This window comes from Andrographis paniculata, unplaced genomic scaffold (genome assembly GCF_009805555.1).
Source record: "Andrographis paniculata isolate CXL003 unplaced genomic scaffold, ASM980555v1 Contig49END, whole genome shotgun sequence".
Taxonomy (NCBI): Eukaryota; Viridiplantae; Streptophyta; class Magnoliopsida; order Lamiales; family Acanthaceae; genus Andrographis; species Andrographis paniculata.
The window spans coordinates 4,418,539-4,432,304 of record NW_026137583.1 but is presented as its reverse complement, the minus strand read 5'-3'; the positions used below and the strand labels follow the sequence as shown (position 1 = coordinate 4,432,304).

The 13,766-nt window shown below is 34.0% G+C and overlaps 2 protein-coding genes across 2 annotated transcripts; one reads left to right on the top strand and one right to left on the bottom strand.

Moving 5' to 3' along the window:
• Positions 1 to 206: 206 nt before the first annotated feature.
• On the bottom strand, positions 207 to 3,292 carry LOC127252778 (TORTIFOLIA1-like protein 4). Its single transcript, XM_051277090.1, has 5 exons — positions 2,276 to 3,292; positions 2,069 to 2,183; positions 1,160 to 1,668; positions 650 to 1,061; positions 207 to 571 (listed from the first exon to the last, which is right to left on the bottom strand). Exons 1-4 carry the CDS (start codon positions 3,089 to 3,091, stop codon positions 663 to 665), a joined length of 1,839 nt encoding a protein of 612 aa, XP_051133047.1. The 5' UTR covers positions 3,092 to 3,292; the 3' UTR covers positions 207 to 571; positions 650 to 662.
• Positions 3,293 to 10,311: 7,019 nt separating this feature from the next.
• LOC127252781 (uncharacterized) lies at positions 10,312 to 12,356 on the top strand. The gene is made up of 3 exons (XM_051277094.1): positions 10,312 to 10,544; positions 10,895 to 10,961; positions 11,122 to 12,356. The coding sequence occupies exons 1-3, from the start codon at positions 10,467 to 10,469 to the stop codon at positions 12,066 to 12,068; spliced, it is 1,092 nt and encodes a 363-aa protein (XP_051133051.1). The 5' UTR covers positions 10,312 to 10,466; the 3' UTR covers positions 12,069 to 12,356.
• The last annotated feature ends 1,410 nt before the right edge of the window (positions 12,357 to 13,766 follow it).

Genomic DNA, 13,766 nt, shown 5'->3' with positions numbered 1-13,766 from the left:
TCTTTTTCCAAACAAATATTATATTAAATACTCAATTTATACTATTTATAAAGTTTCCTAAAATTTTAGAAACTTCTATATATGAGAGAATTGAAAAGCAAGTTCAGCTGTTCCATAACAAACACTACAGGAGATTCTGAGAAATGTAAAAATGGACAACTAGTTTTTCTCATAATACCAACATTTCATTTTTTGGACAGACAAAGAAATCGAAATTTCATGTGTGGTCCTCTCTCTTGTATTTAGTCTCACACACATAACTTCAACGGCATCAAATAATCCGAGAGTCGACAGAAATGTTAATACAGAAAAACAGAATGCCTTTGAATTGGAACATATCTATAGTTTCTTGAACCATATGCATTCCATACTCATGCTAAGATATATATATATATCTTTTCCTACGTCGCTAATCTTTACTGATTTTTGTGCGAGGATTAAGACAATACAAACAGAATATCATATTAAAGTCGTTCACTGACCTTGATTTTTGGTTTGAGTGAACAAGTATGTACCCGAAATAAAGCTCAAACTACATTGAAGCTTTGCTGCTGTTCATGTTCCAGACATTCTGCAATATATATATATATATATAGGCGATTCTATAGTGAGTTTTCAAACAGAATTTATAAGAATTTATGTGATTTACCTCGAATAAATGATCAAATAGTAATAGTAGTCGCAATGGCGCTAGAGGAAACTTCCGGTGATCCAAAGGGGTGACCGGAGACCTTAGCCAGTGGATTCAGTATACTGCCACGACTGCCTTGGAGCCCATGCCTCCGATGATTTTCATGGCCAGCACCATTTTTGTAATGGAGACCGCTGATGGCAGCTGCAGATGGTCGGGGAGTTGAAAGAGATTCTGACTTCCTCCATAGCTTTGAGCTCAAGAACTCTGTATCGAGTAGCCTGCAACACAGAGATCCTGATGCCACATTTGGCGATAGCCTTCCGGTTGAAACACCTAAATCGAATGATATATCATCCAGTGCGAGTTCGAGACCATGAACACGTGCCTCAAGGGAATGCATGCTATTCTGTGAACTCCCTATAAACCTCTAAATTCAAAATTAAAACAGTTAATTGTTAGCATGTATGTATATATATATTATATATAAGAGTTGGTGATGAATTTTTCTGGGATTGGAAATGAAACCTGAAGGAGGTCAAATAGATTCGATTGTTGGTTTTCAATTTGAAGAAGTTGCTCCCGGATCTGAGACAGCTCTTCACAATCAATAACACTAGCGTCGCTACAGAGAGGGAGTCGAGAGCTACTTCCTCTAAACAAGCCCAGATTCAGATTCCCATTGTTATCACATTTGATCTCTGGTTTTCTGGTTTGTTCGACATTGTCGTCATCTTTATTTGAGGGGTTATCATCACAGACAAGAACACCACAAGAACTGCTTGGAGTTACTACTTCAACTTTCAAGTCTACAGGCTTCTTGTTATCCAACTTCTGGAACATTGCCCTGGCTTTCTTGTTGTTTTCATGGTACCGTGAACTTCTGCTTCTAGAAATGGAAGCCGGAGAGCCATTAGCAAACAGTTTCCTAGCAGCGGTGTTGTCTACGAGGCTTCTCATCTTTGCACGAAGTGTAGCGGACCCGACAGAAGAGAAAGCTTTAGAATCAGGTTGGTTATGGCTTTCACTGCAATTTTCTGTATGCAAAATAAGCAGAGCTTGAATTAAATTTTGTAGAGCAGTATGGATGTTGTTTAAAGTAAATGTATCAACAAAAAGCTTTCATAGACGATGAATTTTGAAATATGATCAAGGTTCTTATGGAACAAATGAAAGAACTCAACAGCAGCATTTGTGATTCAAACACATGGAAGGAATTCAAAATCCATTGAAGGGGAAAGAGCAAAGGCAATGAGGTAAAAAACAAGTGAATAAAGCAGAAGGCGTGGTGTGGTGAATGAATCAAAATGTAGAAGACACATGTTCAACAACTAATTACAGATCAATACATGAGGATCTGAAGGAACGGATATGGCAAAGTAGAACAACGACAAGTAATGATCAAGCGGACGAAGAACGCGTTTCAAGCTATGGTACCTTCATGTGAGGCCTCTAATTCAGGTAGTGGTGATGAAGCCTTATCATCAGGCAGATCTGGAATCTCCTTCCATGCCTCTATCATCTGATTCATCATTTCTCTCGTTGCCTTCACCTGAGCAAATTAATCAATCAATAAATCAGTCCACACGCGCATCAAGAACAAAATTACTGAAGAAATGGTAGGGGTTAATCAGTTGAACTTACTTTGTCAAATCTCTTTGCCTCAAACTTCTTCAAGCATGGGATCTTGTACTCCGACAGAGAGTGTCTCTCCATGGCAGCGATCTTCATCAGCGCCTCCGCCGCAGCTTTCCTCGCCGCCCAATCTTCGCTTATTAAGAAGCCGACCAACAATACGATCAGATTCCTAACTACATTCTTCGCACCGTCGATTAACACTCCTTTCACTTCCACAATAGTTCTTATCAGCGTCAATAACGCTGCCTTCGCTTTGAAACTCTCGGATTTTGCCAATTTCTCGAGCTTTGGCAGCAGTCTTCTCAAGCTCGCCGCATCAGGACTTTTCGATCCTTCAATTATCGCCGCCAGGCACAAGGCCGCTCCGGATTGGGTGTTGGAGTCCTGCTCAACAAAGAGAGATTCTAGAAACGGTTTGCTTATGGTGGTGAATGAAGAAGAGGTTATATGAGAAGAAAGCGCCAACGACGCAGTCACGCAGGCGGCGCGGACAGAAGAGTTGGCGTCACGGAGGCGGCGGACGACGGCGGACAGGAGCTTCGACAGGTACGGGGAGAGAGAGTTCCCATGTTGCTCCGAGAGAACGCATATCAGGCGGAGGCACTGCCGACGAACCGGCGATTTGTCGGAAGAGTCGGTGGCTACGATAGACGAGATGAAAAACGGAATAGAATCTCCATTAATGGTCCTGGCGATCGATTCGAGCTCCGATGCAGCCGCAGAGTGAGTATCTCTATCGGAGAGCTTGTAGAGGCAAACGAGGACACGATGCTTTAGGTCACGCGCCTTCTTCGCCTGTTTGCTGGAACCTAAGCCCGACATTATCACAATGACTAACGAATAGCTCGATCCATAGGCCGAATCTTAAGTTGCAGATATCGACGCCGGCGGAATCACCGGCGACATTCCGGTGGCAGGGATAAGAACTGATGACGTTGAGCTCTGTTCCCTATTTCGCTCTCATATTTGCAGTGATATTATAGTCATTACAGCAGGAGGCATTATGGGACGAAGTCGTTTTGGTCTGTGAATCTCTTCCAAATCTTGCCCGTTATTTTCAATAATGTTTTTTATTTTTAAATATTAATGTGAAATGACCTAAAAGTACACAACGGGGGCAATTCAGTAAAGCAGGAAAAGGCGCCACGTGGCAGTTGGACATGCCAGCTCATTTAGTTGAGCCATCGTATTCTCACATCGCATCCACCTTTAAATGACTTTCGGAAGCTCCCGGGACCTCAACACCGAAATTATCCACGGCGTTCGTTGCCTCCAATGAACGGTGTGGATCCGCCCCAAGAATCACGCATCCACCCAGTCACCAACCCCATTTATTTCAATGATATAGAGCTTAAAAATGATAAAAGAGAAACCGGAATCTTATACTCATGTGACTTGCTACACGTGGTTTAGTCTAATATAACTTATTTATTGGACTTGAAAACAAGGTTCACGGGGTTTACCCATTTTTAAAAAATAATAAAATGTACAAAATTTATATGTAATTTTATGAATACATTTTTAAAATTATATCAAATTTTTTCGTAATTTCATAAATTTTGAGTCTTACTTTCTTTATAGTTTTTATTGCGAATGAATTTCAAAATTTTTATTTTTAAATTTTTAAATATATTTATTTCTCTTATATTTAAATTAAAAAAAATTAATTAGAAAAAAATATGGCTTTTTATTTTTAATATATTTATTATTCCTTAAGATTAAATATAAAAATAATAAGTATATTTATAATTTAAAAGATTAAAAATCTACAGTTTGAATGTTTGCAAATCAAATACCATTAAGTACAGAGTTTATAAAATTTTAGGGACTTGAGTTAATTTTGTGAAATCACATGTTAATTTTAGACAATTTTGCTTTTAAAAAAGAAAAAAAAAAGTTTGATTGTTTATACACTTTTGATTGTTTTTACAATTTTGAATATTTTATAAGAATACTTTTTCCCCTTCATTATAATGATAATCAAAAGGGTAAAATAGGAACTATACCCGTAACAGAGAATAATAGTGGCAAAGCTAAGAGTTTATTTCATGGTTTTTGACTTGTCGGCTGAAAATACAGACAATCTGAGTCGTTGATCTTTAGCAATCTCAGCCCATTAGCAATTAAATGCATCCATTCCTCGTATCATATAAATTAATTTTAAAATAAATATTTTTGTTCGACTTTTCTCAAAATTTTAAAATAAATATTTTTGTTCGACTTTTCTCAAAATTAATAAGTCATTTAATTAGGGAACGCTTCGTTGTAATTCTTCATTCTTTTTTCTTTTTTTTTTTTTTTTTCGTACCAAATAATTAATATATGTTTCTTAATTATTATTATTATTTTTTGGATTCCCTAAAACCGTATAACATAATAATTATAATAATAATAATAATACACGTTAAGTTTAAGAATAGTTTGGTAGTGTAAGGATTGGATTTGTGATTGTAAAATCCCGACGTGTTAAATTACCTGTCACGCATGGTTTAAAAATAGAGGTTTTCGATGTTTGTGTATAGTTTTGTTTAAACAATTACTATGACTATTTTGTAAAAATAAATTTACCGGTATAATGAACCGGTTTTTATTAGGTTTTTCACTTGTAATACTATTTGGTACATAAGAAAAAATATAAGGATCATTCTCATTATTGGGTTTGGGTTCCTTCTGTGTGTAGGAGGCCTAACAATTCAAGTTAGTCCAAAAATAATTAAGAGTCAACTCTTGTCAATTGTTGCCCTAGCCGTCATAGTTGAGAGAAGAGTCAATTGAGTGTAGGGTTTGAGAGACACAATTGTTATCCACGCACGCGAATCGGCAAACAAAAGAGAATTTTTTCAAGTCGGTTCCAATCAACGATCTCGTCATCTTCGGATGTTCTTTTTTTTGGTATAATTGATTTTTCACTATTTGTTTGGATTCGATTTTGAATCTTATTGGTTGGAGATTGGAATGAGTTGTTAGTAGTTAAGAGATCTCTTGTTATTGGGGCTCGATTCTTATAATTGAGTGTGGAGTTTGATAGTCTTTTGGTTGTGATTATCTTTGATTGTACGAACCTTTTGAGATAGTGGATTTTGCCTTGGGTCGGGTGATAGACCTCGTGGTTTTTATCCTTCACTTGAAGAAGTTTTCAACGTTAAAAGTTTTGGTGTCTCATATTATTATTTTCGTTGTTTATTGGTGGTTATCATTCATCGTCTTTTGGTAAAAAAATAATTGATTGAAGACAAAGGTTTTGGTGGAACAATTTGAACACACTACTTAGGTGTAACCAGGATTAAGGAGTACATAAAATGTGATTTTGGTTTGCATTTTGGTCTTCTTCCGGTATTCTCCCAACATAAAGTGGTATCAGAGCAAGGTTGTTTGTGAGTGTTATGTACTATTGAAAGATGGATGTGAACTTTGGAAGAATGATTTGCTTAGATGAAACAAACTATCATGTTTGGAAAGAGAAGATAACTGATATATTATATATGAAGAAGTTACACGGCCAGTGTTTTATGCGGCAAAGCCTGATGATGAAACTAGTGATGCAGATTGGGAATTTGAGCATCGACAAGTATATGGTTTCATAAGGCAATGGGTAGAGGACAATGTTTTGAATCACATTATGAATGAGACCAATGTCAAAACATTGTGGGACAAGCTGAAAAGCTTATATGCTTCGAAGACTGGCAACAATAAGTTGTTTATACTCAAACAGGCTATGCGATTGAGTTATCATGAGAGCAAGTTCATTTCCGATCTCATAAATGAGTTTCAAGGATGTTTCGATCAGCTGTCAGGCATGGGAGTGAAGTTTGATGATAAGGTACTTGGTCTGTGGCTACTTAATACTCTTCCAGATTCATGGGAAGGTTTCAGAGTCTATTTGCCTAATTCTGCGCCTGATGGGATGGTTACTTTGGAGTTTATCAAAATTGCAATTTTGAATGAAGAGGTTTTGAGAGACACAATCGTTATCCACACATACGAGAGAATTGACAAGCAAGAGAAAATTTCTTCAACTCGGTTCCGATCAACGGTCTCGTCATCTTCAGATGTTCCTTTTTGGTATCATTGATTTATTACTATTTGTTTGGATTCGATTTTGAATCTTATTGGTTGGTGATTGAAATGGGTTGTTTGTAGTTGAGAGATCTCTTGTGATTGTGGTTCGATTCTTGTATTTGGGTGTGGAGTTTGATAGCCCTTTTGGTTGTGGTTATCTTTGATTGTACGAACCTTTTTTTTGATATAGTGGATTTTGCCTTGGGTCGGGTGATAGGCCTCGTATTTTTATCCTTCACTTTAAAGGAGTTTTCCACTTTAAAAGTTTTGGTGTCTCCTCTTATTATTTCCGTTGTTTATTGGTGGTTATCATTCATCGTATTTTGGCACAAAGGAGAATTGATTGAAGGGAAAAGTTTTGGTGAAACAGTTTGAACACCCTGCTTAGGCGTGACCACGCTTAAGGAGTACATCGAATCTGATTTTGGTTTGCATTTTGTTCTTCTTTAGATCTAAGGTTTGTAATTCATTATTAAAAAATAATTATATCGAACATATGTTAGGTTGGTTCAAGGTGTGAGAATCAGTCTCATGTAATTTGAATCGTCATTGAGTGAGAACAAAAGAATGAACTAGTTAAGAGTGTGATTAAATCACTTTCATAAATTGGTTAAAACTTCACTGGAAATATGAAAAACATAGAAAGGTGTAGGATTATACGAGATGTGACAAAACAATAAGTTGTATGTCTCTAAAATCTTGTAAATTATAGGACAATTTTATTAAAACCCAATAAAAATCATATTTTTCATCATGTCAACTTATGTAATTCCAATAAACATGCATTTGTTTTCTTCTATTTCTCTATTTAAAAGCACATGAAAGTACAATGAAGCAAATAGTGCATAAGAGCCACAATCATGTTTTTAAGATCAAAAAATTTCACCTAGTAGAACATAGACACACAGCGGCCCAATGCATGTTCAACACAATTGTCCAAAAATTTAAGTGATCCTGGTAAAAGAAGCATCGAACATAAATTAAATATAGTCATTAAACAAACTTTGAAATCCGATTATAAAGAAACAAACAAAAATTAAATGAAAGAATAACATGAATACATCATGAATACTAACAAACTCAAATTCTTATTGCTTTTGTATTACTCTAACCCATAGCCATCTGACAAAAAATAGTGACAAAGATGTCCCGTAAAGGATGACCTGGTGTTATGGAAGTTGGACTTGTGATCGTAAAGTCATAGGTTCAAACCATCGATACATCATGTCTCTTGCTATGCATAATTCGCTGAGTGTGACTCGTCTGTCAGACCTAGTTTGCAGGGTATTAGATTCGACTAAGATTTACCCAGGGCATACTTTCAAGTAGCGACTGCGGATTTCCACGTCATAAAAAAAAAAAAAAAAATAGTGACAAAGATCAACAACTTAAAATCTAAATGCAAACCTTAAAAACACATTAGAGATTTTCAACAAAGTTCATTTTATATAAGTGTTTAATGCCCCGGGCAAACATGCATACTATTTTCAATAAAGTTCATTTTATTTTTCAAGTAAGATGCATAAATAGATAGTTTTATTAATTTATACCCCACTTTTCTAAGTTATATATATCATTTTTATCATTTTCATTCATCTATACAATTGTATACTTTTTGTAAAAAAAATTTAATTTATATTAATATCAAAATTTCTTTAATTTTTACATAATTACAAATATATCTTTATTCACATTATTTTTTATATAATAAAAAGGTAAAATATTAAAGATATTTTATGTATTTTTTTACTAACTATTGAGTATTTGATATATTAATTTACGAGAAAAAAAGTATTTAATGTGATATATATTTTTAAAAAATTATTGTTGAAAATATTATAATATTAAAAAACACATATGTCAACGTAGCCATATTCTACTTACAAATTAAAAGTTTATTTTCGATTTTTAATATGAGATTAATTAGTCAATTAAAAAATAGTATATTTAATTAATATCTATAAACAAAATGGGCTTTATCCAACATAAAGCCCAATTATAATTTATTATTGTTTTTTCTCAGCTCAATATTCTCTTCCTAAACTTGATTTTTCTTTTTTTTTTTTTTTCTACATATTAGAGTTTATTATTTTAGTATTTCAAATTAAAATACACTATTAACTTCATATAGTTTTCAATAAATATCCAATTTTTATCGTTTTAAAATATATTTATACTATTTTTAAGTAATTATTTTTGTTATGAATTGACAATCTTATCATTTATAGTAAAATAAAAAATTAAAAGTGGTAAATGAATGAACGGTAAAAAAAAGTAAAATTTGTATTTAAAAGAAAAAATAAGACAATAGTTTTTTTTATGTCCCAAATAGAAAAATAGAATATTTTGTGTACGTATTATTTTTTTTAATAAAATATCATATCAAAATACTATTTAAATAAAAACTTAAATTAATATTCAATTTTAGAGCAATTTCAAATCATAATCAAATAAAAAGAAATATGTGGTCTTTGAATGTGTTTACTTTAGTATTATATATAATTTTACAAAAATATATAATATATATCTATAATAATATAAAATAATAAAAACATGTAAAAGTTAGCAAAAATACAAAAAATATTATTTTCAAAATATTTTCGCAACTGTTTCTTATTTTACAACACAAATACTTCAAATAAGAAACATTAAACAAGCACTTGTGTTTATTTTTATATTTTGTATTTAAATAATAATTTGATGTTATATTTAGGATGTGTATGGTTTGGACCCCTGGTTATAATAATTATTATGTTTTTTTTATTAAAAATACGCTAAGGGTGTGTTTGTCTGAGTGTTTGGATTTTGAGTTGGAATTTAAATAGTAAAAATTTTGAATTTGAATAGTTGTATGATGTGATATAAATAGGTGTTGATGTGATGTTTTGAAAGTAAAATTGATTTTTACTATAATATAAAAAATGAAAAATATGTGTTTGATTTGATGTTTTTTGGGAGAAAAAATTGGGATGAATAGTAGATTTAAAATCCAATTTCCCAAACAAACACACCCTAAATTTATATATTATTCACATCAAAATTCAAATAATAAATTTATACTTAAAACCAAACAAACTTATATTTATTACTCTCTCTGTCGTTCAAATCTATGCTCACTTAAAAATATTTTCGTTTTTTTTTAAATAAAAAATTATTATATTTTTGTATTTTTTTATTATAAAAAAAAATAATTATTATTATTTACTCTTATTAAAATTCGTACCCGATCAAATGAGCACACGTTTACACAACGGAGGAGTACAATATATAAAATATAATAATTATTTTGATAAATATAATATAAAAAATATTACTCCAATAGTATCTTTTCTTATAATGCAAATATTGTGATGTATCTCATTATGAAATATGAAGATTTTATTAAATTATAAACATCAAATCAAAGCATATTATTGTGGAGATACAAATAAGTAATTAATCAACGTGTAACCGAATCAATTCTTTATTTGGGGAATAAATGACTGAAATCAGATTAGATTTTTATTTTTTTAATTAAATAGAACATGTAATTCAGATAATAATTTCCAATATATATATATATATATAAATAGTATCCATGATTTTATTTGTTTTATGTATAAATAAGTAGTATAATATATATAATAGTTATACATGTAATAATGTAATTTTTAAAAGTCATATTATATAGAATATATAATAATTTAACTACTATTATTATATCAATTATATATTATTGGCAAAAAATATTTATTTTTTCTACACTTTTAAGAAACATTTCTGTCTGTAACAAAAAAAAAAATTATATAAATAACAATAAAAAGCTGGCAAGATATTTTGTGAAATAAAATATAAGTGGCCAGTTACGAAAATGCCCCCAAAGTTTGAAGAAATATTTGCGTGGTTAAGGCAGTGGCAGATTGTAATTAAGTAAAAGTAGGAGGGTAGAAATGTGAGTGAGGGTTCTATATATATCGGTAGAAGTAACGTGTTATTTTGTGTGTATAGTAGTACAAAGGAAAATTAAGGGTTAGAGCGGTTTCCGTTATCCACAATTTCTCTATAGCTCTCTCTCTATATCTATTGTTCTCTCTCTCTCTCTACGCTTATCTCCGAGCAATTTAGGGTTTTTCGGATTCGCGAGCAGATTGACGCAGCCATGATTTCTGATTCGATCCCCAACGCCTCCATCGCTATGGCTTCATCCAACTCAAAGGATTTCGCTAAGAAAAAGAGGGTAAGGTTTGGTTTGGTTTGGTTGCTGGATTGTCTTGGTTAGCGTGCATTGTAATTGTGGATTTATTTTGGTTCTATTTGTGTTTGTGTATGAAGTTTCAGTGTTGTTTGTTGTTTTTCTAGGGAAATTATTCTGGTACTTTGATTGGGGATTTTTAATTTTACAAGAGAAATGAAGAAATTGTTCTGATCTTTAACCGTGGGATGGATGTGTTTGGGAAGTGTTGGTGGTGGTTGTGTTGATTTCTTGAAGTTTCAATTGCCTTTTGGTTTGATTGATTGCTTGAACTTATTTTAGCCTTTTCTCCTTTTCTATTGAACCTTCTATCCTTTTCCGCTGTTAAAATTCAGGCCAACCGCTCGGCGAAATTGAAGCAGTGCAAACTTGATGCTCGTCGCGAGCAGTGGCTTTCTCAAGGTTTGTGGAAGATCTGGATTTGCTTTTTTATGCGCGTAGTTTCTTCTGTATTTTTGTTAACTTTATACATACTTGGATAACTACTTAAATGAATATTTTGTTTATCACGTTTATCTGATGGTGATTAATATTTGGTGATGGGCGATATTTATTCTTCCAGTGAAAAGTAAGGGTGGTCATAAGGAGGAAGTAAGCGACAGAGGATCGATGGTGCATTTCGGGAGTGAGAGGGGCCGGCAGATAGAGAAGCTGGATATTAAGCCGGGAATGGAGGAAGAAATTTATGGAGATGGATTGTTGGTGCATCAGTACAGCGACTCCGAGTCGCTGCCATCCAACAGCCCAACCAGCCACTCCAGTAGCATGTTGGGCAGCAATGATTCTGGGGTCAATTTTAGTACAAGCAGCAGAAGCAACAGCAGCAGCAGTGGTCGAAGCAGTAGCAGTAGCAGTAATGGTTTCTATTCAGGGAACATGAGTGAGGAAGATGAAGTGGATGTTGGTGATGATGGTTGCTTGGATGACTGGGAGGCTGTGGCTGATGCCTTGGCAGCTACCGAGAACAAGCAACCAAATGAAGAATATGGTTCATCTTCTTCAATGAAGAATGAAAAGGCTGTGGAATCTAGTTCTCAAGTTGACGCAACCATCAAGCCATTTGGAAGGGTGGATGCTTCAGAGATGAATGGGGGGAGTAGAGGAACTGATGGGCTGAGGGCTCCAGTAAATTGTTGTGCTTGGAAGCCGGATGATGCTTACCGTCCTCAGTGCTTACCCAATTTGTCAAAGCAATATAGTTTTCCGTTGAATTCAGAGCGGCACATAGTCCGAGGGTCTGTTTGGGGTCAAAAGAATCTTGGGTCAATCCCGACATCTTGTCCAATATGCTTTGAGGATTTTGATGGCACAGACTCGAGCTTTCTCCCTTGTCCTTGTGGTTTCAGGCTTTGTCTTTTCTGTCACAAAAGGATCCTCGAGGAAGATGGGCGCTGTCCTGGCTGCCGGAAGCAGTATGAGAGTGAGCCTATTGAAGGAGAGCCAACACTTGATGGGGGTAGCTTGACTGTTCGATTGGCTCGTTCTTGTAGCATGATAACGAGGTCTTAGAAGAGTCTCTGCCCCATAATCTTGTATGTTGGGTCCCCTCTTGTTTCTCAGTGTGACGTGTGTGTTGTTGCTTGCTGCTAGACCTTTTTTTGCGGCCTTAGATATTGTCATATAAATGTGATTGGAGCACAGGGGAATTTATTCAGTTTTTCTATGATTTTGGTCCATATAATCTGTAATGTGCTTTGCTAATGCTGGAGACTTGTCATGTGAATAGATAAGGGGATAAGAAATGGAACATATCTATATATCAATATATACATATATATATATATAACTTTCTGATTATGGTATGTTGTTATTATGTAGCCATTACCTATGAAAGCTTACGTGAGCACGCTTGTCGCAATCCATTTTGGATATATTTCATGAATGTCTTGTCTTGACAGTGAAGTTAATGATAAACTGTGTAAAATATATGTTTCCTTCTCTGCTATGTCTCCTCATTCTTGTGAGTTAAACTTGACACTGTTCTTATTGTTGAAAGTGTATATTTGTGCACTGATTATAAAGTTACAAAAGCTTCACAGAAATATGATTGTGTAAGCTTTCAGTTGATTTATGTTTGTTGGCCTGTTTGCTATTGTGTATCTGATTCTTCTGAGAGAGAACAAATAAATGTCTTTATGAATCAGCGTGATGACAGATTCTTTCTTATGTTGACTTTTTGCACAATGTTGTTAAGCGCGTTAGTGTCATACAATTATGTTGCTGACTTGCTGTATCTTAGGAATCTGAGTGTTATGAATTCTGAATATAGATACAAATATTGCTGATTATTATGGTTGACCAGCCAGTTTTGTTGGTATTTTCATGTCGATTTTCTTTATCATTGTTGCTGCAGCTGGTTGATTGTAATGGCATATCTCATCTCTAGTTTACTACTTTGGGTGCATTTTCTGTAGGACATTGAAGTCTATGCATATCTTGGTAAAACAGAAAGAGCCAAAATCAAGCATCTGTTTATATTTGAAGTGAGAATGATTTTGGGGGTATTTAGCTAGTGTTATACATATTGTTTAGTGGCAATGGATATGGGGTTTTCTTCATGATTTTCAGTGGATTTGGGCATCTTCTACTGGCTCGTCTCCTAATGTGAGCTGGTAGTTTTAGAATGACTAGCAAGCATAAATGGAACTAGGATATGGGAGGAGGGGTAAACAGAAGCTCTCATCTTCTTTGAACCTGTGCCTTTAGTGTGACTACCAAACATAGATAGGAACTGAAATTCTGGGAGGGAAACAGATGGTTATTTGTTTGACAGCTGAGTGAAAAACTGTTCAGTTATAGCCATACATACTGTGAAAAGGAAGACGAGAAGCTTAGGGCGACTTTTCTCAATCAAAAAAGGCTTGAGATTTCCGTAACTTGGTTTTATCTTCTGTTTTGGGGATTTGCACTTTTCATTCTTAATTGTCTTTTCTTGAATCATCAGTTGAAGATTGTAATGAGGCATGCTGAATGGTGTCTTGTTAGTCTAATTTAAGTTAATTGACTGTTTTGTATTCCAATCTGTTTGGAATTTCTTGAAACATCTTATATGTAGTCCTGAGTGTTTTACTTTCTTTAGCTTGAGGGGAAAAGTGATTAAACAGCTTTATATGCCTTCGTATTGCTTCAGTGTTGCTTAAGTTTCTTCTGCATATATAAATTCTATAATATTGTCTTGAATTTACCTTCTCTATCTTTCGTTGTGTG

Excerpts from the sequence above, each read along its gene's own strand:
- LOC127252778 (XM_051277090.1), bottom strand. The coding sequence starts at position 3,091 with ATGTCGGGCTTAGGTTCCAGCAAACAGGCGAAGAAGGCGCGTGACCTA. Across the intron at positions 2,184-2,275 it reads AGGCAAAGAGATTTGACAAA|GTGAAGGCAACGAGAGAAAT; the intron begins GTAAGTTCAACT and ends TAATTTGCTCAG. Across the intron at positions 1,669-2,068 it reads ATTAGAGGCCTCACATGAAG|AAAATTGCAGTGAAAGCCAT; the intron begins GTACCATAGCTT and ends TTTTGCATACAG.
- LOC127252781 (XM_051277094.1), top strand. The coding sequence starts at position 10,467 with ATGATTTCTGATTCGATCCCCAACGCCTCCATCGCTATGGCTTCATCC. Across the intron at positions 10,545-10,894 it reads ATTTCGCTAAGAAAAAGAGG|GCCAACCGCTCGGCGAAATT; the intron begins GTAAGGTTTGGT and ends GTTAAAATTCAG. Across the intron at positions 10,962-11,121 it reads CGAGCAGTGGCTTTCTCAAG|TGAAAAGTAAGGGTGGTCAT; the intron begins GTTTGTGGAAGA and ends TTATTCTTCCAG.